Source organism: Caretta caretta, chromosome 16 (genome assembly GCF_965140235.1).
Source record: "Caretta caretta isolate rCarCar2 chromosome 16, rCarCar1.hap1, whole genome shotgun sequence".
In the NCBI taxonomy this organism is placed as follows: Eukaryota; Metazoa; Chordata; order Testudines; family Cheloniidae; genus Caretta; species Caretta caretta.
The window spans coordinates 15,409,255-15,425,120 of record NC_134221.1 but is presented as its reverse complement, the minus strand read 5'-3'; the positions used below and the strand labels follow the sequence as shown (position 1 = coordinate 15,425,120).

Sequence of the window (15,866 nt, the reverse complement as noted above, 5' to 3'; positions counted from 1 at the left end):
ACACCTAAGAAAAGCCAAACAGCAACTTGCATCCCAAGGCATGTAAACCTGTCACAGGCTCTCCCTCACCCACTGTCGTGACCAGAGAAGCAGTTTTTGCATTTAAAACTACAGGCCAGTTTCCTGGTAAGTTCGATTCCCTCAGCAAAAAACAGATGGTTCAATATTCCCCCCTCATCTCATACCTGACAGGTGCCCAAAGTCCCTCTGATCTTGACTATCCAGAGATGTATCCAGAAGCACTTTATCGTAGGCAGGAAATTAGTATTTTAAGCAAACTAGAGTAGGAATGGGATTGCATACATTATGCAATACTGCACTTAAAAGTGAAATGAAAATAATTTTGTTGGAGCCTTTTGTGCATCTTTATGATATAACAAGAGCATCCTTCAAAAAAAGGAACATTTCCCCCCTCTGTTACAGACCTCAGAAAAGGAATATCCAGTCTGGTTTCTCCCCAGCCTGACTAGACACCCTCTTCAAATATACTGATAGACTTTTCCTATTTCACATCACTGCATCTTACCAAGGAGGCATGGTCTTATTTTTCAGCTTACAACCCATGTTGTCACTGGCTGTGCAGACAACTGAGTACCATTCACAGATACCCTTGGGACCCCTCTGCCTAGGATACAGAATACTGCACAAGAAAAACAGACTGGAATATCTAAGGTAAAAAAACAAAAGCAAAAAAAACCACCTTTGACAAAACACTTTTCAGACCTCCTTTCTCCATCATAAAAAACAAAAGTACATCCACCGTTTATCTCCCTTTCCAGGTCACCTTCAAGGCATCCCTTGGGTGACTTGCTCTCCTGAGCTTAATGGCTATTTAAGGATTAGCCAATCTGAGGCAATAGAACTAGGGAAGTTCAAGTGCCATTAAGTCATTGGCGTCGTTGGTATGACTGCCAACAAGGGTGCCAACTGGAATAGTAACTTTATTCTCTGATGTGAACACCTGCCCACTAGAAATTGGACGGAAGCCATCAGCTCACAGACAGGCTACCTAACAGCTGTCAGATGGTAATGACTTTCGGCGACTACCAGCCTGGGCTGGATTTGAAGTGCACTGAGCTATAAGTGAACGGCTCCATATACAGTTGCCAAGCCCTCGAGCCATCCAATAAAAATGCAAGCCAAGGATCAATCACAGCCTTCTCTATGCTAATTTGCTTCTTACATAGCTAAACTGGAGGTCTACACACTCTCAGGTGTTGGGTGCCACCCATTTCGCTCCAGCAGAGGATCACTAAAATCGTGGGGTTGCTGCAGTCAGGATAAAACCACAAGTGTTTTCTTTTAATTGACGCCTGAAGCAATCCTTTTGCCATTCCACTTTCACTGGGAAAGGAGCTAAACAGGTATTGAGAGAGCAGGGACGCCCCCCAACTGCTCCCATCCTCCTAAAAAAGGAATTCTAAATGGCTTAACATGCCAGCCTCACATTCTTACCAAGCCAATCTTCTTCGTAGCAAGTGATTTGTTAGCTATCTGGGGGAGCACAGCTGATACGGCCTTGCTAGGAGGTGTCACATGCCACAGCGATGGAGGATTAATGCAAAGAATTTAAGGTCAACCGCTTGGGCCAAACCAGCTTCTATTTATAAGTATGAAGGAAACCACAGGGACGGCAGCAGTGCAATTAGGCTCGGTGAGATTGGGTGTAGTCAAGGAGCACACTATACAAGGATGCCATGCTCTAAGCTCTCTGATATGTACCCCATCTCCTTATTAGTTTGGAACTTCAGCATCAGTTTTCTCCAACAAAATTCCTGGAGACTGTCCCTACTGGGTTTTGCATTAGTACTAGAGGGGCTAAAACAGTGCTACTTCACCTTGAGTGGGTTGTGAAATGCAGGAAGTGTGTGGAGATGGAGTGCTTACAGCTTCATAAAAGCCTGTCCACATCAAACAAAAGCTTCCCCTCTCTCTTATACACATTAAATTACAAACCCTGCATTTTTAAGACAGTCCCTTTAAACTGAACTTACTCAATGTCACTGCTAGTTGACAAATAGGTGTCACTGTAGAGACACACGAGGGCCACCTTCCACAGCTGGGATGGGAGCAGAGTCAACTGCTAGGACTGCACATCAATTGGACTTACGAACCCCTGAAAATAGGGCTTTTCAGGGGACTGCTGATATGAGATACTGCCTTAACTACAGAACTGTAAACTGGATGCAGTAAAAATAAAGTCAACACCAGCCACAGAACAAAAGAAATGTCTGGCTGGAAGGGACCTTGAGAGGTCATCAGTCCAACTCCTTGTGCTGAAGGATGGACCAGGTGTAGATGGTCCATCCCTGACAGGTGTTTGTCTAAACAGTTCTTAAAAACCTTCAATGAAGTCGATTCTACAACTCCCTTAGAAGCCTATTCCAGTACTTAGCTATACTTATAGTTAGAAAGTTTTCCCTCATATCTAACCTAAAACTTCCTTGCTGCATGCGTATACACAGCTGCTATTTCAACAAGCAACTCTGCTCCCAGATGTCACCCAAAACCCAAGATGACATTTTCTTGTCACACAGTTGCACATCTATTTAAAATAAGATTAGAAAGCTTTTAATCTGAAACATTGCTACATTCCATATTCCTAAGTGTCCTATTAGAATCAATGACAGTAACAGGACAAAGTACTGTACAACACATCAAACTAATATCAAGCTGCTACTTCAAATGCATCTTTCACAGTGCAGAGAAAATCCATTACATCACTTGGGGGTTTCATGGAGGTCAGACGTATTAAAACAGAGAGAAAATGTTTTTCTGGATGCCTTTGAGGCATGCTTTAAAAACATTTGCTAAATATTTTCAAGTAAACACATACAAGACAAATTCAGAAATGTTATTGACTGGAGCGGAGTGCCACTAAGAAAAGTATCTCACAGAGGCTGGTAAAAGTGTAGCTGACAGGAAGATCCGATGCCCAAAGCCATAAGATGAAAAGCATTAGTGCTTCTAGATGGATGTCATACTTTAAATACAAAGGCCAGAAGTCTTTCCTATAAATTGTATTCAATTGTGATAATTTTTATAGTAGGCTTTGCAAAAAATGAAGAAAAGAAAGCCCTTGCTCCCCACCACTTTACTGAGCATGACAGCTAACAGTATTCGTGCTGTACTCTCCCAATTTTTCATCTAAACTCACTTTCTACTTCCCCACCAGGCTCAGACTGGACCCATGATTCTTGGAATTTCAGTGAGGTGAGCATGCACATCTGTCATTTGACGGGTCAAATATACTAGCCCGGTCACAAAAAAAAGACTGACTTCCATTGACTTCAATGAAAGCTGCACTGGTTTAGACCAAGGACTGCATTTGGCCAATACCTCATCTTCTCTCTTACATAAGTGGGCTGGGCAAGAGCCATCCTTTAACAGCATCTATATCCAATCCACATGGAGCTGGTATAATGCAAGCTTGTTTTTTCTGGATACATGCTGAAAAATTCTTCCACACAAACCACAGTGAAGCAGATAAAACAGTTTATTAAAGAGCAAGAACAATTATTTCATAAAAATAAGCATTAAGTGTTTTTAAAAAAGGAAGCAGAACTGGTATTTCAAAGGAAAGCTGATCTGATGCTTGATCATGAAGAGGATCCACAAACGGAGCAGCTCTAAATTGGCTGACCACAGAATTGGTGGAAGGGGCTCCTGAACATCCCCTCTCAGCTTCTCCAACCACTGAACCCAGAAGTGGATCTGTGAAACAGCAGCACAACACAACAGTGAAAGCTTGGGTCCCTCTTCATCTAAATCAATCCAGAAAATCTCTAAAGCTTCCAAGAACCTCCATACCAGTCAATGTGCCACTGGAAGCTTTTTAATAGAATGCATTGGCACTTCCTGCACCTTTCAACTGAGGATCTGAGAGAGCTTTAACAACACTGTCTCAACATACCTGTTAACTGGCTTATGTTTATTCTACTGATGGGGAAACAGAAGCACAAAGTTTAAATGACTTGCTTAAGGCAACCCAGCAACTCAATGGCAGAGTGGGGAATAGAAATAGGAGTCTTGCCATCCAGGAGTACTCGAACCACTAGACAATAAAGCCTCATTTAGATCAGGAATATGATCTGGTATTCTGCATCATATTTCCATTTCTACTATGGGGATAAATATTTACCTATCCCTACTACGCACTTTGCAATCGAGAAAAAAAGTACTGCAGAATCCCCTGTAAAATAGAATTTTCAGTTAACTACACAGGAAAGGACACGATCAAGAAATTTGCCATCTAGATACCGAGCTGTGTATTCTACTACTAAAAGGAGAAACGAGAGTGAATGAAATAAGAATCCTCCTTTCCTGCTTAAAATTTCAACTGGGATTAGCATTTTAGTGTGCTTTCCAAAGCTTCCTTTCACACATCGTCTAGCATTTCTATTCTAGCTTTTTCTATATGTTTAATGAAAATCAGATATAAGGCAGTGATGGGTACTTACGAGTTAGATGATCCAAAGCCAAAGCCTGAGAGAAGTGCAAGATTAAAGAAGGATTATTGTTAAAGGCATAAGGAATGCATGCAAGACACAGTACGGTCACCCTCCCATAGTCACTTAGAACAGGGGTTCTCAACCTTTTTCCTTCTGAGCCACCCCCCTCCCCCCAACATGCTAAAAACTCCACGCCCCACCTATGTCACAACAACTGTTTTTCTGCATATAAAAGTCAGGGTTGGCATTAGGGGGTTGCAAGCAGGGCAATTGCCTGAGGCCCCATGCCCCAGGGGCCCCTACAAAGCTACATTGCTCAGGCTTCGGCTTCAGCGCCAGGTGGTGGGGCTCAGGACCCTCAAGGCTGGCTGTGTTCTCTTGGATTCTGCCATTTAAGATTTCTGGGCAGAGATCCACCTGATGCCTGTTTAGCCTCTGCTCTCTCAAATTTGGGGTAAAGCCCAATAGGAAACTGAAACATGCATTTACTGTAATCAGAAAGGGGAAAATACACCTCTCAATTCTCCTCCCACTCCCAGTTTCGTAAACCCCAACTGGTCAACAACAAACAAACGGAGCAAGCGTCACAGCTGAGTTCTGAGGAGGACAGGCACAGGAATATGCTAGGTCTCTCCCGCTTCACTCTCTGACAAGGACATTTCAGCTCCTCATACCTCCTCCACTTGACCCAAAGCCAGAGAATCCACTGCTTTGTGTGCCGAAGCCAGCCGTCTGTTGGGACAGCGACCCGAATGTGGGAGCATTTTGATTTGCTAGGGTGCCAAATGACGCAGTATTGTTACTGGTGCCACCAAAACTGCAATTCAAAGAGGAAAAAAAACACAGAAATATTTCATCACTCAAAGGAAGACCACGTGTCTGCCCCCACCCCCTTAAAGCAGCTCCCCCTGAAGCCCACAGAACCTCTTTTACTATATACCCACTCACTGAGAGATGCTTATTTCTTGGTTTTATTAAGAATCTTGCACAGTACTACAGCCACCCCTCTGCCCACCTGCCCTTCAGAGGGAACAAGAAGTGAGCACATGGAGAAAAAGTTCATCTTAGCACACGACAAGCAATGGTGGTGCATTTTCATGCCACGAAATCCCAACTCCTGCCGTCATGGGGAATATAATAAATTACACCCCCCCACCACCACTTTTTATCCATCCAGCTCAAAAGTGCTGCATCATTACTGTACCTTACAGAGGGGGAAAACAGAGACAGAGAGGTTGTGAGATTTGCCCAAGGTCACATAGCAAGGGGTATGACAGCCAGGATTTTGAACCCAGTCTCTTGTTTCCCAGGCCAGTGCCTTATTCAGTGAACAATGCAGCCTTCCCATAAAGCCTTCTCCAGGCTTATTCCCTTTTTCCTCCCTATCTCTTTTGAAGTATGCCTCATCTTGCTTCCTTCCTGAACCTCTCCTTGCCTTTGACACTTCTCTCTCACTTTACCTATTGGAACACTTAATTTATTTACCTCTTTGTATTATTAACTTGATAGCTTTTGGGGACACAGTCTGTATGAAAAATGATACTCAAATGTAGCTTTATAGAGAGAAACCAGATCTACCCTTCCCCACTCACCCATCCAACCAAGCATTGTACAGGCAAATATTTCCTTTTTAAAAATAACCCACCACCAGCAGCATCACATCAATGAAATGCCATGATAATTCTGTCTAGCATGGTTCTCACTGGCACCAACACCCTCTCACAATTTTGTATGCTATATTTATGCTTGAAAACAATGGGCTTATATCACTGCTATAGTATCTGGAACTGGGAATAGAGTGGGCATGAGCTATCCAAGTTTCTCATCACAAAGCTCTGACAATGCACCTCAGTACTGAGTAATGCAGCCAGGGACGCTAGTCAAGTTAAACAGCGTGCTTGTTTCCTGATGTTGATAAAATGTCAAGTAGGCAGTAGGCTGAGCCCAGCAAGCTCCATTCATTTGTGACGCTCAGTCTGAATTGACAGTGAATTAATCTACTTCTCCATCCATTCAGATCAAGGGAACGTTCTTGGAAGCATCAAAACATACATCTCGAAAAGAGACAGCCCTTGCAGAAGTGCTTCATGCAATTCTCTTGATAAAGAAAAATAATCCTCTCTGCCTTGCTCTCTTTGTTTAAGAGAGAGTTGTCTATGCAGGTAGTTTCCATATATGGTGTTAGATTCAGACAGGCATTTCAGTGACTTTGCCTTTCAACACTTAAGCCTGCTAGCCACTTACGGCCCCGAACAAGATTCTTGATGTGGCTAGTTGCAGATGGCCTTGGCTCTTGATTGTAAATGAAGCCTGGGCTATATTGCTTTTCTTAGTATTTTTTAAAGAGTGGGAGGAAGGGCCAGTGGTTGACAAGGTTTTTATGACTGTTCTGTCTCCACAGGCTCTGTGCCTCTATCAAATAAACCATCTCTACTAGCTATCAAAGGAACAGGATGTAAAATTAGCAACAAAGAAACCTGTGGTTTAACTGCCTCAATCTTTCACTGGCTACTACAGGCTGTTGAAAGAGACTAAGAGAGGAAAGAATACAAAAAACTAGAAAAATTACAAGTCATTGCCATTGACTTTATTTTAATGGTGTAAGTTCCATTTCTAGAGCTGGAGATGCCACCTGTTAACACCTTAACCTATCAGTCTGGTTTTGACCAAACTCCTCTCCCAGATTCTCAAGGATTTTCTCATGGTGTGTCACTGTGATACTGAGAATTTGGAGGGAGTTGACATTAAAGTGGTGACAGTGAAGGACCATCCCCATCCCAAGTTGTCTTTAGATTTGATAAGGAACTTTGCAGGTATCAAGAAACAGAAACTGCTTTTTGCTGCACTTCCTCAAACCAACGTAAACTGTTGAGAAATGATGCAACTAACCACATGACTGAGTTTGCAACACTGTCTAATGGGCTGAGCACAAGACTGAAAGGAGCTGAGTACTAATCCTACCTCCAACACCTTGGGACTACCTGGATTTCAGCTTCTCAACCTGTCTCTGTCCCTCCCACCCCCGTGTTGTGATGGGGGGGGGCGGGGAAGAGGGGCAGCGTGGACAAATTCCACTATTGTGGTGGAAGAGGGAGTTGACAGGAAAAGTTTGGGCACAACTGATTTAAGCCAATTCATAGATACTAAGGTCAGAAGGGACCATTATGATCATCTAGTCTGACCTTCTGCACTACTCAGGCCACAGAATCTCACCCACTCACTCCTGCGAAAAACCTCACCTATGCCTGAGGTATTGAAGTCCTCAAATCGTGGTTTACAGACTTCAAGGGAGGGATTTCAATGCTTCCTAAGGAATTTGGACACCCAGTTCCTTTTTTTTTTTTTTTTAAAAATAGGGACACCAAATCTCTTGGAATAAGATTTTCAAAGCTGCTTAAGTCTCTAACTTCTAAGGTTGTGAAGAAAACTGAGTGCAAGTCATTGAAGTGCTTGCTTCCCAAGTCTTCACTTCCTTAAACAAGAACTCTCACTGAGATGCGAATAGCTACATTCCTGAAAATAGAAAAGGAGCACTTGTGGCACCTTAGAGACTAATAAATTTATTTGAACATAAGCTTTCGTGAGCTATAGCTCACTTCATTGGAAGGCTTGGTGTTTTTTTCCACTGGATCTTGCAACACAGTTCGCCAAGACTTCTTTGCAGAAAATGATTGGGACTGATTATTATGGGATGTGTACGTACAGGAAAGGGTAGCCTTGAAAGCTAAGTATCTACCAGCAACTCTAAAGTGTGGGGTGGATCATTTGCTGCTTCACAAGGTATGAAGCCATGTACTTGCTAGGTGGCACAGGGAATAAAGAAAATGCTATCTGCTGCGAGGTAAGATTTCAGTGCCATGTAAGTGATCAAAGATGAAGAAAAAAAACAAAAAACAGGTAACCATCAGTACTCCATCTCTGGAATTGACCAAATATTACTGTGCAGGGATGAGCGATCATACTGAACTCCTCTCAAAATCTCTATCCCATCCCAAAAGTGGGGATGATTCTAGAGATTAAACATATTTATCATTCCACAGAGAAAAGAAACAAGCCCCCTTGCTTGGTACATTTAGAACTAGACTGGAATGCACACTAACAAAAGTGCAAATAGGAAACAAACCGGCACTCAGATACATGGGCTAGATGGCCTAGGTCTTTCCCACTTCAGTATTCTAGGATTCAATTTGATAGTTTCCAAATTAAAATGAGAACCTGTTACTTTCACTAGGGCCAGCATGGTTGGAATCATAAACTACTGGTTTTTGTGGTTTTCTTTTCAGGTGGGCTTTTCTAATGAGGAAGCCCGTTGCTCAGCGATCAACCCTAGATCCCTAGACCCTTCTTTATTTGCAGAATCTATTGGATACAGAATGAAGCATAAGAGTTTCACACCAAGTAAGAACACTGATTTCCCAATCCCTAGACCCTCTTTAGCTTACCCAAATCCTCCAGCGTTGGCTGCGGCTGTACCCTCGCCGAACACTTTGCCTCCCGTCGAGCCCAGAGGGCTTGTAAAGGCTGGGGCTGAACCGAATGCTGGCACCCCTCCAAACCCAGGGGACCCCCCGAAAGTGGGAGGGCTGCCAAACACTGGAGCAGCACCGAAGCCACCTGAGCAAAACAGAGGCAAAAAAGGGACAAGAACATCAAGTAAACAATAACAGAGAAAAAAAGAAAAACAGTTAGATTTCCAAGGAGACAGATTCTAGAATGAGGGCTGACATTCCTGTACATGGTCACAGCATTATCTATGGAGCTTACAGCTGTGACAAAGCTTCCAAAGTGCAGCACATTTTATTACAAAAGGCATGGGTAGGAAAGCTCGTGAACGCCTTCCAAAACCAGCCCAAAGAAACAGAGACTATCCAGTGGGCAAGTGCAGTTTGGGTTGCTTGAGCAGTTGCTTGAGCTCGATTCCCAAAATTACATTTTAGAGAGCATAATTTTCAGTTTAATAGGGTTCTGTAGGTACACAAGGATATATATACAGTGTACAAAGCCCACTAACATATACTCATGCCTGTATGGTATGTGAAGGAATCAAAACAGTCTACCTGCTTTATATAAACTAGATGCTTTAATTGCAAGTTAGCGAGTATTCATGTTAACTGGGTTATACTGGCAATTAAAAATACATGTGGCAATAAATTATAGACTGATGCTTTTCATTTATTTAAACAATGCACATGCATCCTTCATCAATGATCTCATGTCCCTTACTGCAGAAGGGAAGAGCTTAGCTTCTGCAGACAGTTTTACAAACCTAATCACCAGAAATTAGATAAATTATTAAGGTCTGAAGGAACTCCTGTGCAAAAAACCAGGGTGAAAAATTCCCTGCATAGGTTGGTTCTACTGACAACACCCCCAACAAAATGCAATAGAAGCTATTTCACCATAGCTACGTATCTGATATGAAAGATAGCTTATACACAAGCCTGTTGGATCAACAATATTGTTGTGCTGCACACAGATCCTTAAAAACAATGGAAGGAATCTCTATGCAATGGGTAAGATTTGCTCTTCTCTACCTATGTTCTTATACGCTACCCACCATAGCATCTGAGCACCTCAAACAGTAAATTTACCTTTAAAGGACTAATGAAGGAAGGAGATTTTTTTAACCCACAATTAGAGATGGGGAACTAAATCATGGGGATTAAGTGCCTTGTTCATGGTCGTGCAAGAAATCAGTGGCAGAGCCAAGAATTAAACTAGGCCTCAAGTTCCCATTCAGTGTCTTAACCTCCTCCTTCTACACAATCTAATAAAAACCTTTTATTAGGATTTTTCTACTCTACATTCACTCTGTTGATACTGTTTGCCTGTTTAGAACTGACTACATGGATCTCAAAGGGCACATGCTGGTTTGTTTGATTAAGGCTGAGGTTTGGAATAACACCATGCATTTTAATACCCTGGGTGAAATTCCAGTCCAGGCCAAGATAATGGATACTGTCTGGTTGTAAACACAAAGGTCTAGAAAAAATAAAAGCTGGGGCTGAATTATTGAAACACAGATCAGATATCCGGTTACTTTCTTTCCTTCTAGAGACACAGGTCTTTACCTAGCTCCTTGGAGCTTAGTTCTGGACTGGACTCTCTTGTATACTGTGTGTTAATGGACATAAAAATGAGAAGGCGATGCAATATACAGACTGCAAACCAAGAAAAAGAAAGTTCTGTAGCAAGTCATGCCCCTTCTTCATCCCACACTAAATAGGAAAGGAAACTACTGACTATTTTTTATGGTGTCTAACACCTAGCGTTGGATGGGGAAAGGACTTCAAGGAGGTTCCACATCAATAAATCGCCTTCTGCAACAACCTGTCAGGAAATCCTATCTCAAGATTTATTTTGAAACAGGAATTAGAGAACTCTCTCCTTTCCTTCAATAAGGAAGGAGAGAGGAGAATCATTCACTGAAACTACCTATTTCCAACACCCAAGATGAAAGACACAAGACTAGCCTGACAGGCAGAATGCTTGCTACACTATCACACTCAAAGTAGTATTTAGGAAAAACACCGGATATTGTTACTGGGGTTAGAAGCATCAACTGACAGTATTAGCTACCTCACTTACCCGAAAGCAAAGCCACCACTAGTGCCACGGCTGCCATGTTAAAATACTATCCCGTGAAGTACCATTTCTGTAAGAGGTACGTTGGAGCATCATTCTCTGAATTCTATGGCGCCAACCTTTGTATAGCCTTTTTCCCAGGAAACTACAAGTTGCAAGGGTGCCAACTGGAGGAGTATTCTAAGGTTACAGGAAAGAACCCTTGTTTTGTCTAACCCTTTGGTTTTCTATTTTTGTTTGGTAATTATCAAGGCAAACACCTTGTTTGGTTGAAACAGACTTCATATCACAGTCACCATTACTCCCATTGTTTGCAGCAGGCAAATTACCATAGAATAGGAAAAAGGATTAGGCAAGATTTCCAAGAACGTAATAGTCAACAGAACAGCATGAAGGACCATGTATTTCAGTGTTCACTACAGACTAATTACAGATGAGAAAGTGCCACATGTGTAACAGCAAGGTCAGACTGATTTTAAAAAAGTAGATCTGAAGCTTTCCTGGCTTGGACTTTTTGGGGAAAGTCCCACCAAAGACACTGGTGCATACAAGGCCATGATGAGTTTATGACAGAACGGGTTACACAAGAAGGAATTTGGGATCATCAATAGGCAAAAACACCCAGTTCAAAATAAGTTCTATAAATCACATTGCATGTTACACTATCAGTGAGCTATATAAGCCTGGCACAAACACTCACATCTCACTTCCCTACAAATGGAATGGCAGTTTCTGCAATGAACCCTGTGAAGATAAAGTCTACTCAGTGTTTTTGTGCAGTTCAGGTTCTAAATCATTAAGTTTTGAATCTCACACCTGAATTTCCACTTGCTGGGACCTGTTTTTTTGAAGGAGATAGATGGTACCATATGGTGGAGTATCATGCAGAGGCAATACTCATGCATATGATCTTCCATACACTGGGTATAGATCTTTGACCACTGGAACACACTACTCAATATCTTACAAGTAAGTGTGGGTGTTTATAGCGGGTTTGTTAATACAATACCTGCTTTGGTTGGACTAGAGAACCCAAAGCCTTGAGCGGCCACGGTCCCGCCTCCAGAACTGAAAGTGCCTGTAGGTTTCTGTTCTCCATAAGATGAGTTGCCAAATCGAAAGGTCTTGGCCCCATTGTTTCCAAATAAGCTAGAGGTATCTAGAGAGATGAAGGATACTCGTGAAGCTCATAAGAGACAAAAAGAAGCACTTTCCCAAAAAGCACATAATGAATGTTATATCCAAAATGATAGTCTATGGAGAGAAACTGAGCTTGTCCTAATCCCTGTTCGAATAAACTGCACTAGTAGCCACTTCATTGTCTCATTCTCCACTGACAACAAGACAAACATAACTTCTGTCATCTCCAGCGTTGACCAGCTGGTGTGTGACTTTTTTGCACCATCTTGCATTGGACTAAGTGGAAGTCAATCCTTCAAATCAGAAGTTGTGGTCACTGGAAACAGTCACTCATGGTGACACAAGTTTACCATCTAGATTTCATGCCTTGAAAAGAATGGTTACGTGACCTAGAGTAATTGATTCTTTGAGACGTTGTAGTCACTGTGGAGCCTACTGTAGGTGCAAATGCACCTTTCGCACACAAGTTTAGAATCTTTTGAACAGCCATGTCTCTTGGGGCCCTGCATGCATCCTGTGCCTATTCATGCTCCCGTGAAGGATGATAAAGGTTGGAGTAGCCACGACCCTCCCTCTGTTCCCTCACAATTCGTAGCCCATGTTAGTGGAGGACTCCAAAAGCAGAGATGGAGGGCAAGTCATAGGATCCACGCTAATTACAACATCTCGAAGAACCACAGCTAATGTAGGGAAAGTGATCATTCTCTCTTCTTCTAGTACGTCAGTATGGCTCCCACAGGAAGTGACTGGCAAGCAGTATCCTCTTCAGGATGGAGGAGTGCCAGGTTCATCAGTCAACCAGGAATCTGAATACTGTTCTCCTGAATCTGGCATCGGCTCTATCAGCCAAGTCCAATGCATAGTGCTTTACAAACAAGAGTGCATTGCTTCAACTAGCCGCCTTGCCTATATACATTCTGGCACATTTTGGAAACAAGTCGAGGATGTTGCTTGAGGTCTGGTAGACTGATCCTTGACAGACAGTGGGGAGCTCCTAATAGTACGATATACTGAGCTACTGTCTTTGGGATGAAGCAACAGACTGGCAGGCTCCAGGAGCACCAAGAGTACAACGGTGGCGGATTGGACTGGTACTGGCCAGACTGTGGGTGGCACATCCACTGCAGGTGCTGCACTCAGCCTATGACGCGGTGTTTGGGGTCTCTCTGTCCTGGGGTCGGTGCCGAGGATGTCTGCCCTATCTATGACGCCAAGGAGGTGCCTGTGGGGGCACGCGCGCCTGGTGCTGACACGGTTCTTTTTGATCTCCTCTCTTCACTGGAACCAGAAGTGAACCTTGCTGCTGAGGCATTTGCTGAAGAAATGCTCCTTGGTTCTACCTTGGATGAGATCTCTCTGAGGTCTGAGGCCACCTTCATGGATTGCTCCAGGAGGTGCAGTTTGAGCCTTACATCCCTTGATTTTTGGTACAGGAGGAGGAGGAGCGAACGGAGCATTTATCAGTGATGTGTCCTTCCCTGAGGCAGAAGAGACATCAGTTATGCTTGCCTATTGGGGGCAACAGACTGTTGCCTGAAGGGCAGGGTTTAAACCCTGAGGGCTTAGAGTTTCCATTTCCAATGGTTGCACGACCTTGCTTTGCTGTAGAGTGGGTCTCCCCCTACAGTCTCTTCTCTCTTACCACTCCCCCTCCCCCAAACTCGGAAAGGTCCAACTAAATGGTAAAATCGATAACTAATCTAACACAAGTGAGGAACAGTTTTCACAGCAGTTTTTTGAAGCTCAGACGAATGCTGAAGCAGGTCAGACCCTTGCTAGCTTCCGCCTTACTACCATGGGTGGTAAGAAGGGACTGAGAAGAGGGCAGGGACTGCTCTGCCTGTTAGGCTCCCTGACAGGGGAACACAAGGAGGCACAGGGTGCATACGTGGCTGATGGACACAGCTGTTCCAAAGATTCCAAACTCACATGTACACATCTACATCGGGATCCACAGTGACAAATACCTGAAGAAGAACTAAAAATTCTTAGCCATTTTGGCAGGAAGAGCCAGGATTTCTTGACATGACAAGCTGCAGTATAACTTGCAGCTGCAGTTGTGCTCTTGCAGCCTCACTGGCTAAACAGGGCCTGAGGTTTTTATCTTCCAGGAGGCAGAACTCAGTTGATGGCTTCGGTAGTCAAATGACCCTGAATGGCCTAAGTTCTTCTTTGGTGAACTATTTGTTTTCCATTAACATGAAGATTAATTTTAAAGTTAGAGATGGGTGAATTTGCAAGGACAAACAATTGCCCACAGCCTTTAATGCTGGTAGACTGCTAAAAGGGTACGAAGGGACCAGATTACTTCTTCAGCGGGTTTAAATGTCTTTTCAACTATACAGAGCTAACGTGGCTGCTTCCCTCTCCTCCCTACTTCCACCTGCTGGCAACTGCATTGCTCCCTTTCAGCCAACCTACCCACTAGACGCTCTTCTCCTATTTCCCTGCTAGCTGCTTGGACAAATTTACAAGGGAAGAATAATAAAGGCACTCGAAGCTCCTAATTTAGTAAAAGGTACAGCTGATCAGAAAAAAGGCTTCTAATTTTGTTTAAATATAGATGTACTTGTTAACCTGCTTATGCAGACCACTGAACAGTCTGCAACAGATACATGCATAATGTTATGGTACTCCAAGTATTCCAAACTGATTTTCAATTCTGGAGACTGGTGGGCATGATATTCAGTCAGTTTCACAGGGAATTACAAAGACCAGCTAGTTCAGAAAACTCAGACTGAAGCAATTTTAGTCCGATAGCCCTGACAAAAAACTTTACACTAACAGCCAATAATTTGAGCCTGGCACTAACTACTAGATCCTGAGGCAAATTTCTGAGGAATCTGATTACCTTTTTCCCACTCCTCAATATACACAAACATCTAAATAGCCTACCAAATCCTTAGTAGCTTCCAGAGGTTCTCTCTCGGTTTTAATATTTCATGACCAACACAATGCAGATTCCTAAAGAAATGAAAAATCACCCCTCTACAATTGGCCTTTAAAAGGCATCTTAAAGGGTGCATATGCTTTGAAATGACTGAACAGGCTTAAAGTCAGCCCCCAAGACAGAACAGCTTGTCCAGGAGTAACACGTTGAATATGTTTAAAAGACCATCTTTTTACAGCATTAACTACATTGGTTGCCCTGTAAAACATCCATGTGAATTAAATGCATTCTGAGATTTCATCATTTCTTTGATATCTCATCTTGCATGTGAAAAGTGACTGAAGGCCTGTGAAATTTTGTGCCAGAGATTTAGTATATTTTCTTATGCATACAGAAATTCATCTGAAAGAGGAAAATGGCGTCTCAATATTACTATGCTCATTTCTACTGACTTAGTTACACTCAAGCCCACGATCCTTAGCTATTTGTACATCTGGGATTTGTTCTATTGATTTATGCAGATCAGTGGATTGAAATCCTCTTGCACCGAAAATAACTCACATCTCCCTCCGCTACTCACCCACTCCCCATGCACCAGTTGCTTGATTAGTCAATAGATTTCTGATAATTTGTTAATTAATAAAAAGAAGTTAATGTACTTTCCATTTGAGAGACACACTGGGACTTGAGTCCTGAAGGTAATAAATTTTGGCTTTGGCATTAGAGAGAAAAAGGCACCCATTCCAACTGCAAACACAGTGCGGTATTAACAAGGTTGTGTTTGAAATGACAGACTTGCC

General features: G+C 42.8%; 1 protein-coding gene across 5 annotated transcripts in view; it reads right to left on the bottom strand.

Annotated features, from left to right (window-relative positions):
* Positions 1-3,478: 3,478 nt before the first annotated feature.
* The window catches only part of NUP214 (nucleoporin 214), an 81,969-nt gene continuing 69,581 nt past the window's right edge, over positions 3,479-15,866 (bottom strand). For 4 of the 5 annotated variants that reach the window (XM_048822634.2, XM_048822632.2, XM_048822631.2 and 1 more), the window contains 5 exons: positions 12,046-12,195; positions 8,894-9,065; positions 5,126-5,268; positions 4,461-4,485; positions 3,479-3,714 (listed from right to left, as the gene is read on the bottom strand). In XM_048822634.2, coding sequence (XP_048678591.2) covers positions 3,681-3,714; positions 4,461-4,485; positions 5,126-5,268; positions 8,894-9,065; positions 12,046-12,195 — 524 coding nt within the window. In that variant the 3' untranslated portion in view covers positions 3,479-3,680. The remainder of the gene's footprint in view (positions 3,715-4,460; positions 4,486-5,125; positions 5,269-8,893; positions 9,066-12,045; positions 12,196-15,866) is intronic. The other variant, XM_048822635.2, reaches the window with a different exon arrangement.